Source organism: Astatotilapia calliptera, chromosome 1 (assembly GCF_964374335.1).
Source record: "Astatotilapia calliptera chromosome 1, fAstCal68.1, whole genome shotgun sequence".
Classification (NCBI taxonomy): domain Eukaryota; kingdom Metazoa; phylum Chordata; class Actinopteri; order Cichliformes; family Cichlidae; genus Astatotilapia; species Astatotilapia calliptera.
Window position 1 is genome coordinate 29,007,123 of NC_137422.1, and position 18,888 is coordinate 29,026,010.

An 18,888-nucleotide genomic window follows, 5' to 3' on the forward strand; every position below is an offset into this window, starting at 1 on the left:
GACTAAAAGACCCTTAAAGCTATATAAAATTAAAAAAAAAAAAAAACCTCCCAAATTTTTTATACTAAATGGGGCCATTTCCTTTTACTGTGACAGCTTAGAGCACTGCTATGCCAATCAGTAACCTATTTCCCAATCTGGTGCCTAGTGACAGTGAGTTTTATTTTTATCCAGCTCTGAATCAGAGAGAGAGCATATGTTGTCAGTCTGGCTGCCATCATGTGAAGTGTTGTGTGGGAAGAAGAGCTGAATGCCCCCCAGCCCGGATCAGACCAACAGAACCAACGAGTTCACTGACTGTGCTTTTAATCACTTTCTGGGATTAAAAGGCAAGAGGCACAGTAACGTTGCTTTTAAACTTGAAATGGCTTGAAAAGGAGCCAGGGAATACAAATATAAACAGTATATGAATAAGCTCAAGATGTTTTCATCTTTTATTTTCCGAAATTTATAAAAAAATTTAGTCCAAATACGTGAGATTTATCCCCGTTACCTGAATGACAATGCAGCGATTTCAAAAACCAAAACAGAAACAAAGGTTATTTGTTCATCAGTTTTTCTCCAAGTTTTCTCAGAACACATTCTTAAATTGGGCCAGGGCCTCTGCAGCAGCCCACGATGAAACATGAAACCGACTGATTAGCAGATTTCTTTTTTCTATTTTTGCCACAATAAAGGAGGCGGTGTCCGTGGTGACACTAGCGGTGTCAGCGACCCATCTTGACTGACTGAGCAGGGTTATTCTACTCTGCTGTAATTGGCTGAACTAATCTGTCAACGGGGAAAACAGGAACTGCCTGTGCAGAGTGGGCGTGCTTGCAAACAGAAAGGCTGGGTGGGTGGATGGGCAAGGCTGCTTATACACATAAACACACACACACACAAACACAATTATACACACTGCTGCGGTGAAAGTAAGGGTTTGGATGTGTTGCACAAAATGCTCACATGTCAATATATTCCGCCAACTATGTTTTCAGTTTGACTTGCTTTATGAGGGAAAAAAAAACACAATAACAATATCTAATAACAAGACATAAATTTGATCCGAAAAAGGATTTGAAATATTTAAGAAACTTTAACAATAAAACGTTAAGACTGAGTTCCTTAACGTTTTAAGAAAAATAAGTACACTTCACACTGTAACTCACACTCAATGTATAATAAAAGTTTCCTGGATAGCAAAAGATCTGTATCATGCAAATGCAGTGCATGTCAGAAAAAAAAAACAAAAACAAAAAACGGTTGGCTCTGGATTGAGAAAGCTTTACAAAATAAACAGTTGGCAGGTGTTAATGTTATTGTTAGTGGAAGAGCCCTCTCTAAACCACAGCAATGCTTTCTTTGGAGAGAGAAAGAAAGAAACGAGGTTAGCAAAGCCCCCGTGGAGAAGCGTGCAACATGATGTTTTAAACTTTTGTCATTAACTTGGGGGTGTCACACAAGCGTGGAGCAATGCCAAATAATGCTTAAAGTATTATCTCACATTGCAAAAATATTAAATGAAGTAATTGTGTACTTTCTTAATTAAGAAAAAAAAAACGTTATTCAATTCAATTCAATTCAATTTTATTTATATAGCGCCAAATCACAACATAAGTCGCCTCAAGGCGCTTCATAGATATTATGAATCTAGACTCTAAAAAAAGCCCATCTGTGTTTACAAATATGTTCAAACGCTTTTTTACATACGTTTAATAACGTCAAAAAACACAAAATCTTTGATAAGCTACAAGACATTTAGTATTACAACAGTACGTGCAATCTGCAGTATTATCCGAACATTTTCTATTAGTCTGACACAACCTGAAGGTAAAATGCTTTTACTTTCACTATGTGCCCAATTCCTCATGTGGTCCTTTAGTCTAAAACACCATCAAATCAGATTAAACATCAATTAAACTCAGTAACTAATTAAGTAATTAGGTAACTAGAATAATGCTGATTTTTTTTGGTTAATAAAAAAACCCATAACAATTCCAATAGCCTGTGCAACACTACTTCCTTTTACATCGTCACCAAGTCATAATAGCACCTTGAATTCTGTCTTGACTAATGAAGACTTTCATTTATAATTACAGGTCTAATTAATACATTTCTGTATCATTTGTAGAAACTAAAAATGCTGGTTAAACAGAAATCTTGAAGTAAACTATGATCATCACCTTCATCTAATATTTGTTTTTCACTTCCTAGATTGGATTGTGGATCAGACTTTAGTCTGCTCCAAAAATACCATGGTGTTAACAGTCCTGATGGATTGTGTGATCTTAATGTGCAGAAATGGCCCAAACTCCTCAAAACTAAATTTAAGATACATTTTTAAAGCTCTTTCTTTCTCAATCTGTTCTTAAGACTTTTAAGGACCCTTAGCCGCTCTGTTAAAAAACACAAGAATATTTCAACTCACCTGAAAGGTAAGTGAAGCGTTGTGATTGGCTCCTTTTCCGCTTGCCATTGCAGACATAGAACTGCACCTGCACGGCTGAGCTCACGCTCTTACTGTGGTACGGAGGGACCTCCACCACAATGCATGACTACAAAAACATTGAGACTTTTTGTCATGAAACATATCACAAAGTTAAAAGCACTGTGGAAAGAAAAAAAACATAATGTAACTACAAAGTCAAAGAAAAATAAAAGTAAATAAATACTACTTACACCTTGAGTTTTCTCATGGATTATTTTTGCCTCAACTTCCCATTGTGGTCGTCCATCTGGAACGAATGGTTTAGAATTTTTTTTTAAAAAAGGAAAAGGCTGCATAAAGAAGCAAGAGACTTTAGATTGACAGAGATTGTAATGTCAAAGTTAAAATTCTTGAATACACATAAAAGGGACTCCCAAGTTTGTTTTTGAATTTTTGAAATCATCAGCACTGTCTCAAAATGAAAATGAAACTGCACACATTAGGTTATACTAATATATCAAAAAATCATCAACTGCTCCTGAGTGGCAGCCCGGCTAAAAACAACAAAGTGAAGCAGAGTTTCGGTGAAGAATTTACTGAGAACTTGTGTGCGTGAATCATGGAGGCTAAGCTATAATGGTGAAGCAGACAGCATCAGTTTATCGCATCACTACAATACCGCTTCAGGCCAAACACAACTTGAATCATTGCGACTTTGAAATACACTAAAAGAGGGATATAAAATACAGCGAGAAAATTATTAACTAACTAAAACGGCAGGCTATACATGATCACTACTGACTAAAGCACTTTAATTCAGAGACTTTAAAGTAAGTTGTTTTGAAACTTGTTTTGCAGAGTCTTTGTATTTTCAGCCTTCTTAAGTATGGCTCAAAAAGAGCCAAAGGTCTTGGAAAAGTAAAAATTTCAGTTTACTCAGAATATCAGGAGACATCAAAATGATGTAGATTTAAAAGCCCAAAAGCCTTACGAAGAAAATCTGGCTTCTGAGCCTTTAGTAATCCAAATATCATGCTGTTTGTCTTGCCTGGTTAAAATTATGGAGAAAGCAGTGGAATAGTTGTATTTATTCTAACATAAGTAAGTGCCAGGTTTCTGGCTGGAAAACCTCTTTTCCAGCTTTCCTATGAGGGATCTAATTATTTGGCCAGACACCTATGAGGGCAGCTGCTTGAAGGGAAGCAGCTGGGGTGAAAACACTGACAAGTTTGGACTCTGGCTGGAAGAAATCAGTCACTGCATCATTCAGAAGAATATGAACTGTGACAAATAAATTACTCAATTGCCTTTTAGCTTATGTTAATTTGCAGTTACTTTTTTCAGGACGTATGTCTGTGAAGGTTCTGAGAACCTTTTTCAGGGCGCCTACATGGTGCAAGTAAAATGTGCACCTGCATAGCCTCTTCCACAAAAACCAAAGGATTCCCCCAAATACCACTTTCAGGCATCTGCAACAAGTCTGCAGAGAGGCCTAACCTACATGTAGATCCCAGCAAACTAAGCAGTCTTAGAGGCCTAAGAGGCAGTCTTAGAGTCATTGTAACATATTCTACCAAAATCAACTATGGGTTTTAGAAGGTATTCTGATCACACAGAACATTAGCCTTACTTGTAGTAAGCACAAAAGACAGATTCACTTGATTGCAAAAGAAGAGCTTAACCTGTTGATAAAAAGAGAATTTTTTCCCCCCTCAGTGAAGAAAATGACCTTGAATGCCTTTGAAGCCGACAGCAGTGCATTACAGCAGCACAGCATGTTGACATTCAACAGGCAGCAGCAAGGGCCCCACATGCTCTGTCAGACAACAAGCTTCGACAGGAGCCTCATACCACCACCGAGACAATAACTCGGTTCATCGAGACACCCTGCACACTCCAGACAGAGGGAAAGAACATGCTCTGATTGTGCTGGGAGACAGAATAAAAATATAAAGGGTGATTGCTTTTTATATTGCAACTGTGGGCTTTTTCTTTTTAAGAAGCTACAGCTGAAACACTGGAGTAACCAGGCTGTATTTGAAACAATTCAAGGTAGCCTTTAAAGTCAAACCCCTTCTATAAACAGTCATGCTTGTAAAAACTGACTCATACCAGTTATGGACTCAGTTTAACCTCAGTATTTGACAAAGAGTAGCAACAACAAATACATATGTGTAAATTAGTGTAATTGTGTTTCCATCTCCAATTATTGTATATTGCATTAAATTAACAAAAACAAGATTCATACTAAAACTGTGCAAAACCTAACAAACCTAAACATCTATCTGCTTTAATAGGCTCTCACTCCAACTCAGATATAGATTGGATCTGTATCCGTTTATAGTAAACTTACTTAGTAGCATCTTGCAATGTAAGTAAGAGTGACAGTGGGCAAATCTCTAGTTTTTCATAAATCTGTTGTCCCTCAATTATGAGAAGCCGTGGAAAAATATCTGTCATTGCCTCTCTTTTTTCTTCCATTCCAATACTTACTCCAATCAGTGTTTTTCTGCACTAAAAGCAGGCGGATTAGTCATAATCAGGTAGATCGTTTACACAAACCCAATCAACATTATTGCCCTCTCTCCTTTCATATTTTTCTTCCACAGTCCACTGCGTTCATGCACCAGCTTTTCTCCCTACCCAAGATGTGCCTCTTGAAGGTTTCCACATTTCTATGCTATGCTTCACCTGGTACACCTTAAAGAGCTAAACACATTCCTCCAGGCAGCTTTTTTTGTCCTTAATTTTTTTTTTTCAGAATGCCTCTCACTCACTCACTCACTCACTCACTCACTCACTCACTCACTCACTCACTCACTCACTCACTCACTCACTCACAGAAACATCACTCAACCTTTCTGCCGTGTGTGAACTTGATTCTGTAGCTCTTCATCACAAAAGTGCCTCAGGCAAGCAGAGACTGGCTCAACAAAACTCATGCATTTAAAATTTCCATCCCAAGTAACAGCTATTATATTTGTTGTTATAGAGTCATGTATAAAAGAGAGAAAGGATAAGGAAGAGAAAGAGGCCCACTTAACAGAGACTGGATGAATACCATGGGGGTTTAACTGAGGCTACATGTACAACGCGTTTTCATTGTAAAACAATGTTTTAAATGCAAAAGCTCTCTTTCTAAATGTGGGGCAAAGTGTGTGCATGAGTAAATCAGGAATCAGAGGGTTGGTTTATGTAATAAATACTACAGTAGATGAACAGCAATAACAAAAAGACCAGAGATTTCTTTGTTTGGACAGACAATGAGGTGGAAGTGTACTAATGGCATTTAAAAAAGAGGACTTACACACGCAGGGTGAAATCAAGCAATGTACAGTATGTGTGCCTAGCTATACAATCATGGCTATATTAAGACTGACGAGACCTGTGCAATTGTCTGAACAAGTCTCAGTTTCTTGCTGCACAGACTAAGCCACAATCTTGGATTTTTCAAACTAAACTCAGACCAGAATCACTTTTGGTTAAAGTCATTTAGTGGGTCTTGAAATACCAGATTAGTGAGGGCTGAGGCAAAGGTAATAAAAGTTGCATGCTTTAAATCAAAATGATCTGGATGTAGCTATATCCTGAGTATTTTTTTTCAGCCTAGATAGATATATAGACACTATCAATCCCACAAGGGAATCTTTAGTATTTATTAAACTAATACATTTTCGTTATAGAATTTTACATTCATCTTGTTCCCCACACTCACATACTCTTTACACGACACCAGTATTATTTAGTAGTGTAGCAAGTTTTTGTCACTTGCATACCAAATGCAAGCCCAGTTGATTGTCATTATTGTAGATGCAGAGATGTCCCCATCTCCACTGCTCTTTAGCTTTAGCAGTTCATGTTTGCTGACAGATGACGGACTAAACTAACTGTGGCATGTATTGTACACTTGAGTCTGTAGGTGTTTTTCATGCCATCAACATTACAAAAATCACTTTGCTGCACAAAAATAATTTAAACATTTTAATCGTTTCAATTACAGTGTTTGAGTATATAACGGATGGGTGATTAACAAAACAAACAGTTTGAGGGTGGGGTCCTGCTGCAGTGATTTGATCTTTATTTAAAAATAAAAAAAAGAATGATATCAACGCTATAATCTGCCGCAATAACACTTATTGTGGCAGATTATAGCATTGATATTATTCTTTTTTTTTATTTTTAAACAAAGATCAAATCAGTGACAACTGCAACATAAGCACGAATGATGATGTACTAATTTTTTAAGTGTTAATAAAAATTATGTTTAAAATGTTTATTATGTTTAAAAAATACTGCAAGCACAACTAACCAACTCACATAACCTGTTTGGAATTTAACAAATTAGCTTGTTGGAACAAGAAATTCCCTGAGGCTAATATAATGATAGCTGTGAATGTAGCTGAGAAGTGACGCAGAAACATTAACAACACTGTTAAAAGAAGTCAGGAATAATTTTACGCTTTTGTAATATATACTGATTTCTCCCGATATTGTCTTTTTTCGAGAAAACAGAGGTCACGGTTTAGTAACAGCACAGAAAATGTGTAATACAAATGCAGAATAAGCACAAGACCTCTCGCAATAATGCATAAAACGTGGGTTTATATGATCTCACCGGGAAGAATATCCCACTGTAAATGATAGAAGAGTAGGTTTGGTCTGTGACTAAAACTATACAGATCGAAATGACACATTTAATGTTTTACTCATGGTGGCTTGTAAAAAGCATGAAATATTTTTGCACACACATTTGGCACGCATTAATTCTGCAGGGGTGGTTCAAGGCTAAGCTGCTGTGCGAACACAAAACTTACCAGGGCCTTTCTCCAGGAAGATGACCTTAGACTCTGGGAAAAAGTTGGCACCAGTGATGACCATCTCTTCTCCCCCGCTGACCAGACAGCTGGTCAGGCTGGATTTCTCCACCTGGGGTAGTTCCTGAGCTGACCGCTGGGCTGGAAGTGGGATAGAAAGGGTTGAGGAGAGAATGGTTATTTGTTGAGCTGTATTATAAGTGACCTTATGTTATATAAGGTATAACATAAAGATAGAACAGACTGTAGATTTAAAACCTCTCTGAAAGCCTACGTATAAAAGAAGAATTATGTATTATATATTTTTGTAGGTCTTTGTAGCTTTATAGATAACCAGGCTAGAAGGGAAGAGAAAAAACTGAGCACATTTACATTTTTAACAGTTATCAAACATTCTTATCTAAAGTAACCACAGCAGATCAAATCTTAAATTGCTGCAAGCTTGCTAATAAACAAGTGTGTATGTGAGAAGGTTTGTGTGTTTCTATCTTTGTATCTTTCCTGTTCTGGCTTTCTGAATGAATATTTTTATGTGTGTAAGCTGAGTTTAGGAAGCAGACACTCACAACACTCCACAGGAATGGAGGCAGCCTGCAGCGACAGCACCTTCCCATTGGGTTGAGGGATGTGCACTCTGAACACCACGCGGACCCGTGTGTTCTTTCTTCCGATATCCGTCTCCCCCTTCCGCAGCTCAATGTCTGAGTTCCGCAACTTAAGTATGCCAGCACAGTCGATACTGCAGGGTAATGGGAAAATAGTTGGCCCAATACAGCACCACCGGGATAGCAAGCATCTAAGACATATTTAAGTAGTAAAGGCCTAGGAGTGATAAAAACCAACCACAAGCCCAGCAGGGGATTGGCAACAAGAAGCCGGGTTGTAATTGCTCAAACTGTTGAAATTAAAAATGCCTGTGAATATGATTTATTACAAGTGTAAATGACAAAATCCCTTCCCATTAATTCCAATGTAAATGAAACCAGGTCTTATATAAATTAATCATTCTGCTGTTATAGGGATCCTAAATTTATTAATAAAATTAGGTTCTCTGCTCCATGGGAAACACTCAAATTTTCCTTCGGCCCCCGACCCTCCTGTTGGTTTAAATTAAGAAAATCTAAAAAATCCCCTTTTATGATTATACATAGTTGTAATATCTTCCAAAGAGGTTATTTTTCATTGGACATGACTTCCTTCATGGTGGTAAACTCATAACTAAGTAATGCAACCCTGAAGTGGTCTTGACATTTACCTGGCTGACATGTTGTTTTCAGGGAGGAGAGGAATTTCGAGAACTTTGGTGCTTGAGACCATAATTTCTTGGCTGGCTGTGGCTACGGTTTTCCCAGTGATCCGGTGCACCTGGTAGAAGGCGTGCGGCCTCAAGTAACGGTCATCTGCTGTTCCAATGAACATCTGCAGGTTGATGGGCTTCTCATTGTAGCCAATTAGCTGACACAGACAGAGACAGAAACACAGAACAAAAACAGACGTTAGTCCTTGGGTTCCAGATGAGAGGTGCTAACAAAAGAATACTCTTCATTTCCACTGCCTTAAGAAGCAACCTTTTCTGGAATTAATCTTATTGACAGGTCCAGGATGTTGTGATATTTCTGGCAGAGCCACTGGAGATTTGTCTAACACTCTGGCCTCCCACCAGTCTGACACTGATGTTTTCAACTAATTGACTTCTAATTTTTTCCCTCTGCATACCCGCTCATCATTGACAAGTAAACCTCATGTACTCAGCTGTTTCAAGACAAAAAAAAAAGTTGTATTTCTACAGTATTACCACATTAATAATTAATGGTGTACAAATTACCGTAACTGCCAAGATGCTAAATCAAACGAGTTTTAAGAAAAAACATAACCAAAAAATCCGATCTGTGTGATACTAGTTGAGATTTCAAAAAAAGGTTAATACAAATCAATGGCTTTTTGAATGTAGTGGTTGATGAATACCAAACTGGTGAGGGGCAATGCTCTTTGGCTGTCCTTCGAGAGCTAGAGCTCTGGTTTGAACTCAAACAGGTGAGATGTCTGATGAAGTAAAAGTGTTGTAGGTTGGGTAGAGACAAGGGAAAGATGGAAAGGAGAGCAAAACCTTTCCTGCTCATAGGGACAGAAAAAAAAATACACAGACTGCACAATCCCACTACTGTTGTAATGTTGTACTTGGCAGACTCCGTGACGGCAGGATGGCACCCCCCTTTATACGCACTCCCACCATACTGCCTCACAAGTCCACACCTCCAGCTCAGATGGAGGGCAGCCCATTGAGGTTAACAGAAAAGAACAAGGCCTTTCATTGCTGTTTCACCCCAGGAACTGCCAAGCCTCAACCCCACCACAGCTGGCTGTTGAACCCTTCCTCCCTGCAGGTTTGCGTCATACACCGCTGTGTCAATGCCTGGTACAGAGTGTTTGGTGCATTGACAGAGAGAAAGTGGGTGTAGCTTGGGATCTGTCGTATGCTCTTCCAAAAGTAGCTAAAATAAAATGACTGAAATCGGTCACCATCAGGAACAAATGTACCTAAATAACAACAGAGAGCAGGCACTGATGCAGGATTGTCTCTGTGTTTTTAGGCTGACTTTATCTGAAGCCAATTTTAAAACTACATTAGTTCAAAGAAGTATTTCCAGCATTCTTAAAAGGTAAACTGGATCCAGTGGTGAGATCTGTGTTATGGGAATTGTTGTCATTAGATGCATCTTCCTCTCTTTTGCTGTTAATTGCTGCTTCTGAGATTTTCCCCTTTGTGAAAGAAGTCAAGGTATGGCAGTACCTACATTAAATCAAGCAGTGGAAAAACTGAGAAACCCTGAGTGGCAGATACGAGCTATGCAGCCAGACTGCTTGAGGTCTTAATTTTAATTCATTTTTGTGAGCTAAATAAATAAGCTTTTATCTAGAAGGCGTCAATAAAAGGTGGTTTGTTTTTAAAAACAGCCAAACGCTGTTTGTAGCTACTAAACAAAATTAGACTGGTTATTATACATTTCTCTATAATTTCCAGTGTTTCAAGCTGAAACCACACCTTGCTGCAAAGCATTATGGCATGCATCAAGTGCAATGACAGAAAGGGATAAAGTGGCCAAATGTATATTTGGTTAAAAATGTGTTAAAAGTATTGTTTTATGTTACGCAGAATTTAAGGTTTGCTGATGGGTACCAAAGAAATAACTGGCTGCATTTCAAACTGTGGCTTTCAAAAAAACACATACAAACAAAAAACCCCACAAAAAACAGAATTTCCCCTAGGCTTAGCCTGAGTTTTCAGAGCAAAAGCTCCCCGCCCAATGTTATGTTGACACTTCTCCACCACATCCTGCAAATTTGTTTCATTAATGCCCAGTGATGGATTACTTCAGCTGAATGACTAAACAAAAAAGTGATTCACATTGCTGTTGGGTGTGTGTTTTTGCCTGTTCTTAAAGTGTAGACTGTGATTGCAATAAATAAAATATAATCTCAGTGGCACTATTGACACGGTTGATGACCACAGAGGTTAGCTTCCTCCCTTAAAAAATTATAAATTCAAAGAGGGGACCATACATTTTTGCAATCTAACTTCATCATTTAAACTGACAGATACAGTCTTCTCTTTCTCACCATTATCCATGTGAATCTGAATTCAACACAGAACATCTGGCACAAGAGATGTATTCGGAAGGAAGCTGCACCAAGGGCCAACATGAGGCCCCTATAATAACCAGTAATGGGTTCATCTTTAAAAACCACATTAGATCTTAAAAGCCACATCGAAGAACAAACCTTCCAAGTAACGCGCTAACAGGTAATTATGCCCACCAGCTTGAATGGATCCACGGCTATAAATGACACCATTTTTCTGGAGTCATGAAATGTAGAGTCACAGGAATCAACAGTCTGTGGGCTGTGTTGCTTGTTTTATGATCATGCCTGCACAGTGTGGAAGTGATCATAGACAGTGCTTGCACGTGTGATGTGTGTGTGTGTGTGTGTGTGTGTGTGTGTGTGTGTGTGTGTGTGTGTGTGTGTGTCTATAAATCAAGACATGTTTATTTGTAGCACCATGTGTGTTCCAGACAGGGTAAAAAGAGTTAAAAGTGTCTGGAAAAATGCATCTGTGAGAGGACAAACAAATGGCAAAAAAATGAAAAGCACAAAAAGCACAGAAAATCTTCTTTCTTTCTTTTTTAAAGTACGGTACGGTATGTGGTTTTTTGTTTTTACTATTAGTGACAATAATACCTGGAGCTGATTTGTTGAGGGTAAACACGTTTAACACTCTGTTAAATAAAGTGGAAACCTTGTTTTTCTGCAACCATGAAACAAAAGGTCTCCTTTTCTCCTTCCATTCATTTAACCCCTTCATCTTGACCTCTTTCACTCTCTTTGTGTACACATGAGGGATTCTATGTGGAGCAGGAGTGTTGACAAATATACAATTAGTAGGCCATGAGTTGTTTTCAAAATCAAATAATAAACTGGCAAAACCTGATAAGAGAGCCAGAAAGAAAAGGCTCACTTCAGCAGTCTCAGTTAATCAACCCCGCAGATGAAACAGAAACATACTACAACACGTGCCAAGCTAGTCTCTGTCATAGTTAGTAAACCAAAATTGCTTTTAGTCTGGCATTTCCTTCACTTGGTTTACTTTGATTAATTTAGATAAGTGAAAAAACAGCAGCTTCACAAAACTGATCTACACGTGTAAGCACACAGAACGAGTACAGCAAACAAGTAGTGAAAGCTGCACAAAGAAAAATATGTCACTGCATTTTTTAAACACCTTATTAACCTTTCAAATCACTGCATTTGTTTGTAGAGCACTACAACGAGGATCAGAAAAAGTAATCTAACTACACTTCAGGTGACCTTTTTACACCTTCAGTTCAGAAACTGGATAAAGCATCACCTGCTAACAACAGGACATGTAAACAAGCGCACATGCCATGGCTGTGATTGTGCCATGGTCTTGGCACAAGACTGCCGACTCCTCTTCTCGGTAGTGGATGTACACGACACATACCCTTGACTTGTTTCACATTCCTGAGTGCCCCATCCTCCACCCCCTATATCCACGGCTGAGTGTGAAATACCACAGGAGGGTGGTCTCTACACTTTCAACTCCTCAGCTTTCTGCCTGTTCACTGAGCCCTGCTGGTCAGTCAGCATGCAACTCAGGCCTGATAGAGATCAGTTCTTATATTAAACCAAAGTGACATTAAAACCCATCACATGACCCCAGGCCAATGTTCACCAGAGCATGTAACTAACTTCTGACTTCTATCTTCTGACCATGGATAGAGTTTGGGATGAACTCCCTCCCCTAAAATAAAACTCCAGGATACAGTTACATACTCAGCTCATACTAAATAAAGTACCACTTATTTTCAGCCTTCATCTGTTCCACTGATCCAGTAATAAGGCTAGAAGCTGAGGGGGAAAAAAACATTGTATCCATATAGAAACATGGCAGATTAAAGGGGAAAAACTTCACCTCATGGGATACGACTGGAGCTGGTGACTCTGTAATGCCATGGAGGTGCACTTTGCTCACATAGTTTGAGTCTGCTTGTGCCACTAAAGGAAAAGGTTACCTCAAATAAGAAATTCAGAGTAATTAACTTTATTTTTTGATGATTTTTTCTTTTTCTTTTTTTTTATCCTGGGGGAAGTGGTCTCTTCTGGGATGTCAATCATGCACAGAGTGTCACTGAATGGTTTCACAAGTTTAAAATTCTGGAAATCATGTGCTAGGACCATTTGCAGTGATCACACACCAATCCAGCTGATTACCTAAAGGCAGGCTAGGAAGGTCCCAGCGTGTTTGTAGTCCGCAGGTGCTACACAGAGCCTAGCAATCCTTGTTCTATGTGTTGTAGCTGAGTATTGTCACCAGAGGGCAGCTTCAAAATTATGTGGAACTGTGCTTATTTCGCTCTTCTTTTGGTTCGTAGTGCACTCCGCTGTCATTTCCTTTCCTGTTGAGCCCAACTTTTCAAACAAATCAGCATTCTGCATATGCATAGCACAGTCTCTGCATAGCTAAAGACTTACACAAATGGACACCAATAATGTAGTGATCCTTACCCACAATAAGTGTCACTGCAAATATAAATTTTTCCTGAGTAAAGTTTTTCAATCTGGTGGGAGTGGTTCCTTATTCAGGGTGACATTACCTCCCATCGACAGGGCTGATAAAAAGCAGCATTGCGCTTAATTCTGAATCCTGAACATTGTCACGACAAAGTCACTCAATAACTATAAAAATACCAGCACTCACTGACAAGTATATTTCGTCACAGATCAAGACTAAGGTGTGGGTAATCAGCACAATTTGCTAAAAACAATAGCGCCAATATATGTAGAGAAAAGGTCCAAATGGTTATGGCAGATTTTGAAAAGCCAAGTTAGATAGCACTGGTTTATGGGGTCAACGCCTAGGTGCACTGAAGCAGTTCTGATGTTCCAAAACTCCACTAAAGACACATCATATTTTATTTTAATTTACCGTTGATACATAAATAGGCACATCTCTCTTAAGAAACAAACACACAAACAAAAACAAAAAAACAAAAACATTAAAGCTCCTCTTAAGAGCTGTTCTGGACATCAGGAGATCTGATAATGGAACATCAGGGAACAGCACCTGCTCTCAAAAGAAAAACACAGGCTCTCTTCACACACACAGTGCTTTATCTACAACCTGGCATTCATTACATATGTCTTTTACTTATTTTGTCCTCTTCCTTTTTTTCCCTTCACTCTCTTCAAACCCGACATGTTCTTTCATCTCTTTCTTTTACGTTTGTCACCCTCTCTTCTCTATCCTCTTATATCCTCTACCTTCGATCTAGCTCACTGCCGTAACTCGACACTGTCTAACAGCTAGCGCCTGAGTCTGCTAAGTTGTTTCGCTGTGTTGCTCCATTGTTACCATGGTGAGACTCTGTGTGTATGCAGGAGTGTGTGTGTGTAAAGAGTGAGCAGCCACGTCGATGTAAACTACAGCCCTAGAGCGTATACCGGTTGGTGTATGTGTGTCAGACAATGTGTGAATTTAAGTGTACTGACTCTAGTGTAAACTGCGATTCTTGCAAAGTTTTGTCGCGTGTGAGTGTGCGTGTCTGTGTGTAACAGCCTGACCAGCATGCGTGTGCAACAGATGTAAAAATGGGAGAAATGGTGGTCAAGGTCACCAGAGGACCCGTTTTTACTGGCAGTGGTTTCCCTAGTGTGACATGGTGGCACCATGGCTTGGGATCTATGCACACACACACACACACACACACACACACACACACACACACACACACACACACACACACACACACACACAGATCAGCTCACCCAGGCTTGCTGTTTGCCCAGCACACTAGGGAGGGCAGCAAGAGCCAGGGGGCCGGTTAACTGTTTGTTTAAACAAGGTCAATACATGCGCACACTCATGCGCGTTCACACTGTCACACACAGAGAGCGTTTACTGTATACTGCATGAGGGCTGTATATGGCCTTGCTAAGCTGGTCCAAGCGCAATTCTTCTTATTCCTCATTCTAACCTCCCCCCCTTTTACTCTTCGTTATGCACATGCACACACCTCTCTCCTTCTCCTGCTCTCAGCAACTGTTTTCTTTCTGTGCTTTAAGCCTGATTACAACAAATGAGAGCCAAGCTTCTGACATGTTTACATCAAATACAACCCTGAGGCAAAACAACACTAGCTCCAGCCAATTCACACAGTGCAACCCGCATGGCTCTGCATTATTGTTTGTGTGTCTCTTCACTGTACCCCAGTCTATTCAGAATCAAAGGAAGAGACATAGCGGCACAAAAAATTACAAAAATACATGAAAGAAACTGAGGCTGATAAAATAAGAAGGGGCTAGAGACGCCGTAGAGACAGACAGTAATGGAGTTATGGACAAGCGTTCAAGCACTAGGACCAAATCATTTAATGCATCCAAGCTGGTAGAAATATATGGTCGTCTCAAACAACTTTTGTCATATTCTGTTTCAAATGCTTGTTACCAGACACCATAGCCTCATTTAGATTCCTTAACTATAGTAACAGATTAAAGATGGAGATAATAAATTTTGATATTTGATTTTTTTTTTTTTCCCATGCACGCCGTAAAAATACAGGATAGTCCTGTTGTGTTTATGCACTTTTTTTGGGGGGGGGGGGGCTTCACTTGCTCCACATCTGTTGTGTCTGCCTCCACCTATCTGTAGCCTAGTCAGTAATACCAGAGGGGTCCTTATATTTGTCTGGGTGTTGTAGCACTCAAATAAGCTGGTTAAATACGCACAAGGATACCTCAGCCTTCAGCCAGCCAGAGAGGCTTTGGACTTATATGTCTCCTAGCAACAGGTGTACTGATTAAGGTCTGCAGCTAGCCCCAGAGGAATGACTAAAACAGCCAGTCACAGATGTAGCCACATCCTACAATGAAAAGTTATATTAAGACAGTCAGATGGTCCCTATTGTATCTTGTTGAGAGCAGTTTCGGGATATCTTTTTAATACAACATTGCTACTAGAGCAGGGCGATATGGCCAAAAATATTTATCACGATATATATTTGAAAATTTGCGATAACGATATAACCGACGATATAATTGATGCGAGACAAAATACAACTCCACAACATTACTAGCGCAAAAAGACAACCTTCCATTTATTTTCACTTAAACAAGAAGCTGGTTTTTATGTACATTAAAGCTTTATAAAAATGTAACAGTGCAAATGCAAATTCCTTGCTGAAAGTTTAACCAAAAGGCATTTCCAGTAGAAATGGGCTGACATATCCTGAGCATAACCATGTATAATATCCACTGAAGTTAAAAAGAGGTGCTTTGCAACATTAAACTGCAGTGTGCAGTGTTGAATTTAAGCTTATATCCTGTCTGCTAGGACAAAAGGATTATATTTCCATTTTGTTATTTTGTTACTGTCACCCATTAGAAAGTTTACATATTTTGCTGGAAACTAGATTGAGATGGTAGGATTTACCAAATTCCTGCTTTATGGATTAAAAGCTTGAATTGCTACTACAAAGCTATAGTTGGTCAACTATATAATTAGCCACAAGTATCAGTCTTTGCATAAGAATAGGTAACATTCCTCAGATTCTATGGAGCTATAAATCATGTCTATCATAATAACTCAATGTAAAAAGTAATTCTTTCTTTGTCTGGCTACCATGCATGCAGACAGAAAACCAAGGCTTCAAGACCCCTTTCCCCCCTCAAAAGATCAGTGATAACCAGCAGATCAAAACCATAACCCTAAATTTTACATATATTAACAAACCAAGATCATGTCAAATTTGCAACCAATCATGGTCTCATGTTTTATTTAGTAAGCAAGAGTTAGATGAATTACATATAATGCTCCCTCACACTTAAGTGAGGCAACAGGATCTCCCCAGTGGTTATTCTGATCAGTTTCTTCTGTGGTTATGGTTCTTAAGAGGCGCTATATCCTGTGTGTGGGGCTCATTACTCCAGGTTTTAAAATAAATGACCTAAAACCACTTCTTATCTTGCCCATTCATTCATTCATTTCCAATGACTAAGTGACTAAATAGAAACACGCTAACATATCAAAATTAAGTTGTTAAATAGGTTTTATGAAAAACATATTTCAAACTTGCAAACACAGCAGTAACACAAAAATAAAGATGAGAGTAGCCTTCATAACTCTGTTGGGACTCCTATTGAAAGATAAACAACCAACTAAGTGAATAATTGGCAGAACACAAAAAGCTAGTAGATGCCTAAATGACATAACAGAGAGATTTGCAAGAGTGTGCCCCCTATGTACTGAAGGCTGTTCTCACACTAGATGCCTGGGTCTGAGTCCACTGTTTTCTTCATTTTATCCACCCTCTTTCTTTCTCTCTCCATTCATACTGATCATTATACAATAAAGCCAATAACCCCAAAAGCCAAAAAGCAAAAAGAAATAAAAAAAAACAAAAAAACATTACAACTGCTAAAAGAGAGGCCAGAAAAATAGGCCTTTCTCTCAGACATCTGTAAGTATACAGACCCAGAAGAACTGAAGACACTGATATAAGAACACACAAAGACAAAGAAGGTATATGATAACCTACTCTGCTGCTCCTAATACTGCAACAGAGTAAGGCAAACATATTTAATCCTTTAAACTGCACCAGCTCCACATTGTTTTTTCTGTTGACACAGCAGTTCTGTGGTGCACTGATTTGTGCAACAGTGCAATCACAAAGGGAAGTCATTAACATGGCCAGATGGCAGCTATGGCATCATCTGGTGACATCACACTACAAGACTCTAAAAGAGTAAAAGGACTCACAAAGTGCAGATGATATATAATCTACAGAAAGGACAACTGTAGGGGTTTCATAGTATTTATCTTTGAAGAAGAGCTTGCACTGACTATAGAGCAGGAAATAGTAACGAAAAGAAGACGGGTTTTTAATGTCTGCAGGATTTGAAATACATAAAAAAACAAAAACACAAACTCTATATATAAATCTAAATCTATTCAAACTCTTTGGCAGAGAAGATGCAGTCAAACATGGCGAACCCTGTGACATTCTGCCTTCAGGGAACAACTTCACACAAATAGTGCACCTGGAAAATATGCTATATACAAATGTTCTGATTCCTCATGTTCAATATATACTGAATCTGTTGTATGGGATTTCCTCCAATAAGAATGCATGTTTCCTGTATTTGCCATTTATGCTTTTATTTAACTTATGTATGCCCTTATATCCAGCATCTTATTGTGTGTTCTCAAAACAATAACACAAAGCACAAAGTGTGTGTGTTTGTGGTTTTGGTTTTCGAAGTAAATGTGTTTCTGTAAAAACAACAATGACATGACAGTGTAAGAAATGACCTTTCAAATAAGGTGTTTTTTTGCACAGTGAATTCAAAGACGCTAAAGAGACTAAACAGTAGAGCAGTGCATGTTTGGTAAACAAAGACTGACTGTTAGACCTGCTAGACAAGTGCTTTCTGTCCTCATAGTAGTGCAAGACAATGGTTAATTGCTTGTCAAGTGTATTTAATGTCTACACTCACATACGGGTTGTGTACGTGAAATAATTGTTATTAATATTAAAAGAAGTGACTTGTTCAAAGTTGAATACAAGTAATGAATGTTGAGGCATGAAAACCATTAACTTTAAAAACTGCTAATGCATTAAACATTTTGAAAGAATATGTGTATTTGTTGAATAGAGATCTCTGTAAGGACTTCTTTAGTTTCATGTCACAATTAATGTATATTCAAACAGGTAAACGAATAAATGACTCACTCGCACATTCTTCTCACTTGTACAATCGATTCACCCACACATTTTCTCTCTGTGCATGCAGCTCCACACCATTGCTGTTATCTGTGCCTTTCCCTCACTGTCTCTGCTTATCCTCTCTGTGACAGTGCATTATTGTTTGTAAATCTGATGATGAAAGTGTGTTCTAGCAGAAACACATTTGATTTTCATTTTCATCACTGGTAGTGGCAGCTTACTGCTACTGAATACAAACAGTAACGGCATGCTGAGAAAGATTTAGCAGCAATCTGTGAAGATCAAAGAATTATTCTGAAGGAGATTTATTGTATGGCAATTTATCAAGTAAGTACAAACCAGATTCCTGCTGGGTTTGGAAATG

At 38.7% G+C, this 18,888-nt stretch overlaps 1 protein-coding gene across 1 annotated transcript in view; it reads right to left on the reverse strand.

Annotated features, from left to right (window-relative positions):
• Nucleotides 1-18,888, reverse strand: part of nfatc3a (nuclear factor of activated T cells 3a) — a 59,015-nt gene that overhangs the window by 14,520 nt on the left and 25,607 nt on the right. Inside the window, exons 4-8 of the mRNA XM_026172020.2 lie at nucleotides 8,480-8,679; nucleotides 7,791-7,963; nucleotides 7,225-7,365; nucleotides 2,662-2,717; nucleotides 2,411-2,537 (exon numbers count right to left, since the gene is read on the reverse strand). Coding sequence (XP_026027805.1) covers nucleotides 2,411-2,537; nucleotides 2,662-2,717; nucleotides 7,225-7,365; nucleotides 7,791-7,963; nucleotides 8,480-8,679 — 697 coding nt within the window. The remainder of the gene's footprint in view (nucleotides 1-2,410; nucleotides 2,538-2,661; nucleotides 2,718-7,224; nucleotides 7,366-7,790; nucleotides 7,964-8,479; nucleotides 8,680-18,888) is intronic.